The following is a 2,106-nucleotide window of genomic DNA, read 5'->3' on the forward strand; positions in this document are numbered from 1 at the left end:
CCGGCCCCCTCCCTTTCCCCCCGCGCCGCCCCGCTCGCCTTCCCTCCCGCCGCACGTCCGCCAGCGCGCTTGGGACGCACGACTCCGGCAAGGCGCCGCTCGAACGCCGCGCGCTTCGAGGCTCGGGCCCGCGGCGGGACGCACGACCCCGGGCCGGCGCGCGGGCGCGCCCCGCGAGCACGCGGGAGGCCGGCGAGCGCGCGCCCCGGGGACGCGCACCTTCCTCCTGGGCGCGCGCCCCGGGGAGAGCGAGCGCCGCGCGCCGGCGCGCACTACTGAGACAGAGCTTTACTATCTCGCTCCCTCTCGCGCCTTCGTCCTCGCTGGGCATTCAAACATCTTTCCGACATCACCAGCCAAGGATTTTTCCCCCCCTCTCCTTAGTCGCCGTCCGTCCACCAGTACCTGCGGGGCGGGGGGGAGGAGGAGGAGGGAGGAAAGCGGAAAGAGGAAAAAGCAAAAGCTTGAGCCTTCCGATCCGACCACGAATACTCCTGTAATAAACCCACCGCCCCAACAAATCTGCCTTAGCAGCCGCTGCCGCCGCCGGTCACTTCTCTTCTCAGCGCTTTCTTTGCTTCTTGGCTTATCGGTTTGTTGAGGATGTAGATTTGGTAAAACAAATTCTCCCCCTTAAGCCACTTGCATTTTTTTTTTAAATTGTTTGTTTCCGTAGAGTCTGTCCCCAGCCCTCGGCCCTCTCTATTGGATACAGCGTCAGGCTCTGGGGTCCTGGCAGGTTTTTTTCTCCCACCCGTCCCCTTACTGACACCCACCCCCACCCTTTTGCTTCTCATTTGTATGAATTAAAAAAAATAAATAAATCCTGATTTTTGAAGCCGAGCCGGGGAAAATGGGCAACGGTGATTGGGACCGAAGGGGAGTCTCTCCGTCACTGTTGCTGGGACGCGTGCCTGTGCTGGTGTCTTAGAGCAAGAGCCTCCCTGAGCTTTCGGAGTGGAAGGTAAGGAAGGGGGGGTCCCGGGGTCACCTTCCCTCTGCCAGGGGTCGCCACCGAGGAGCTTTAGGCTAGGTGTTTGCGGAGGGAGGACGAGGAAAGGAAAGGCTGTTGCTGGCAGATGGAGGGGCTGTGAGCAAACCCGACTGTCTGCATTTACTTAAACGCTGCAGTTGAAAAGTTAGGGAAGTCTGGTTTTCAAGAGATGAGCTAGGTTGGAAGGAATAAGCAGGGAGACCTAGAAAATCTGACGGTTGTGTGTGATTGGGGTAATTTTACGGGGAGAAATTTTAGGTTAAAAAGGAAGTTAAAGGGAAGCAGTGGGTCTTCTACTGGGGAAAAATTCAGTGGAGTGATGGCGCCGTCTAGGTTCGACTAAACTAAAGTGTCACCCAGAAAATCAGTTTTGAGAATAGCTAAACTAAACGCCGGTTTGCTTCTCAGCAGGAGATAAATAAATAAATTAAACATCCGTGAGACCTCGATGGCTAGCCCTTAGACACCCTCCACCGTATTCTTTCTTTTTAAAAGAGGGAAATACAATTGTTCGAACTGGCCCTGCAGTCGCGGGTTGGGGGGTGGCGGCAGAGTACAATGATTTATTTTTGAATATTTAGAATAAAACAAGACTTTACAACCAAGAATTAATGATGCAAATAAAGAGCATTGTAATGAGGGGACTCCACTGAGCAGGCTTGAAAGTGAAATCAAAGCTATTTCCTCACTCTTTCTAGTCTTTGATGAGCACAGCAATGCAGGCGTGGACTGTCAAATCAATGGAAGCAAAAGTACTGGATTCCGTTAGGACATAAAAATACGGCCTCCTTTCGAGTTCCTGAGTATAAAATGAAGCCCCCTTTCTTGGATGGAATTCCTAATTTAGACACTTATTGTCACATTGGCTCTCAACGCCTACACTCTATCCTGAAGAACACTGCGCAGACCTGCATTGCCTGCAAAGTGCTCCAGCAAAAAAAGAGGAAATTATTTCCAGAATTTCCTACAACTTTCTCTATTTTTTTAACCTTTAAATGCTCATTGGCTTTATTTTCTCAAGAAGAAAATGCATTATTCATTGAGCTGTGTGCTTGGAACAGAGAACCCTGTTTTAATAGTCCCAGCAGTTCTGGTGTTATTTTAAATTGCTG

At 51.6% G+C, this 2,106-nt stretch overlaps 1 protein-coding gene across 1 annotated transcript; it reads left to right on the top strand.

Annotated features, from left to right (window-relative positions):
* The first annotated feature begins 305 nt into the window (after positions 1-305).
* Positions 306-931, top strand: LOC128779562 (uncharacterized). The gene has a single exon (XM_071219646.1). It carries the CDS (start codon positions 854-856, stop codon positions 929-931), a length of 78 nt encoding a protein of 25 aa, XP_071075747.1. The 5' UTR covers positions 306-853.
* Positions 932-2,106: the final 1,175 nt, after the last annotated feature.

The sequence above is a fragment of the Desmodus rotundus genome, chromosome 11, assembly GCF_022682495.2.
Source record: "Desmodus rotundus isolate HL8 chromosome 11, HLdesRot8A.1, whole genome shotgun sequence".
Classification (NCBI taxonomy): domain Eukaryota; kingdom Metazoa; phylum Chordata; class Mammalia; order Chiroptera; family Phyllostomidae; genus Desmodus; species Desmodus rotundus.

Excerpts from the sequence above, each read along its gene's own strand:
- LOC128779562 (XM_071219646.1), top strand. The coding sequence starts at position 854 with ATGGGCAACGGTGATTGGGACCGAAGGGGAGTCTCTCCGTCACTGTTG.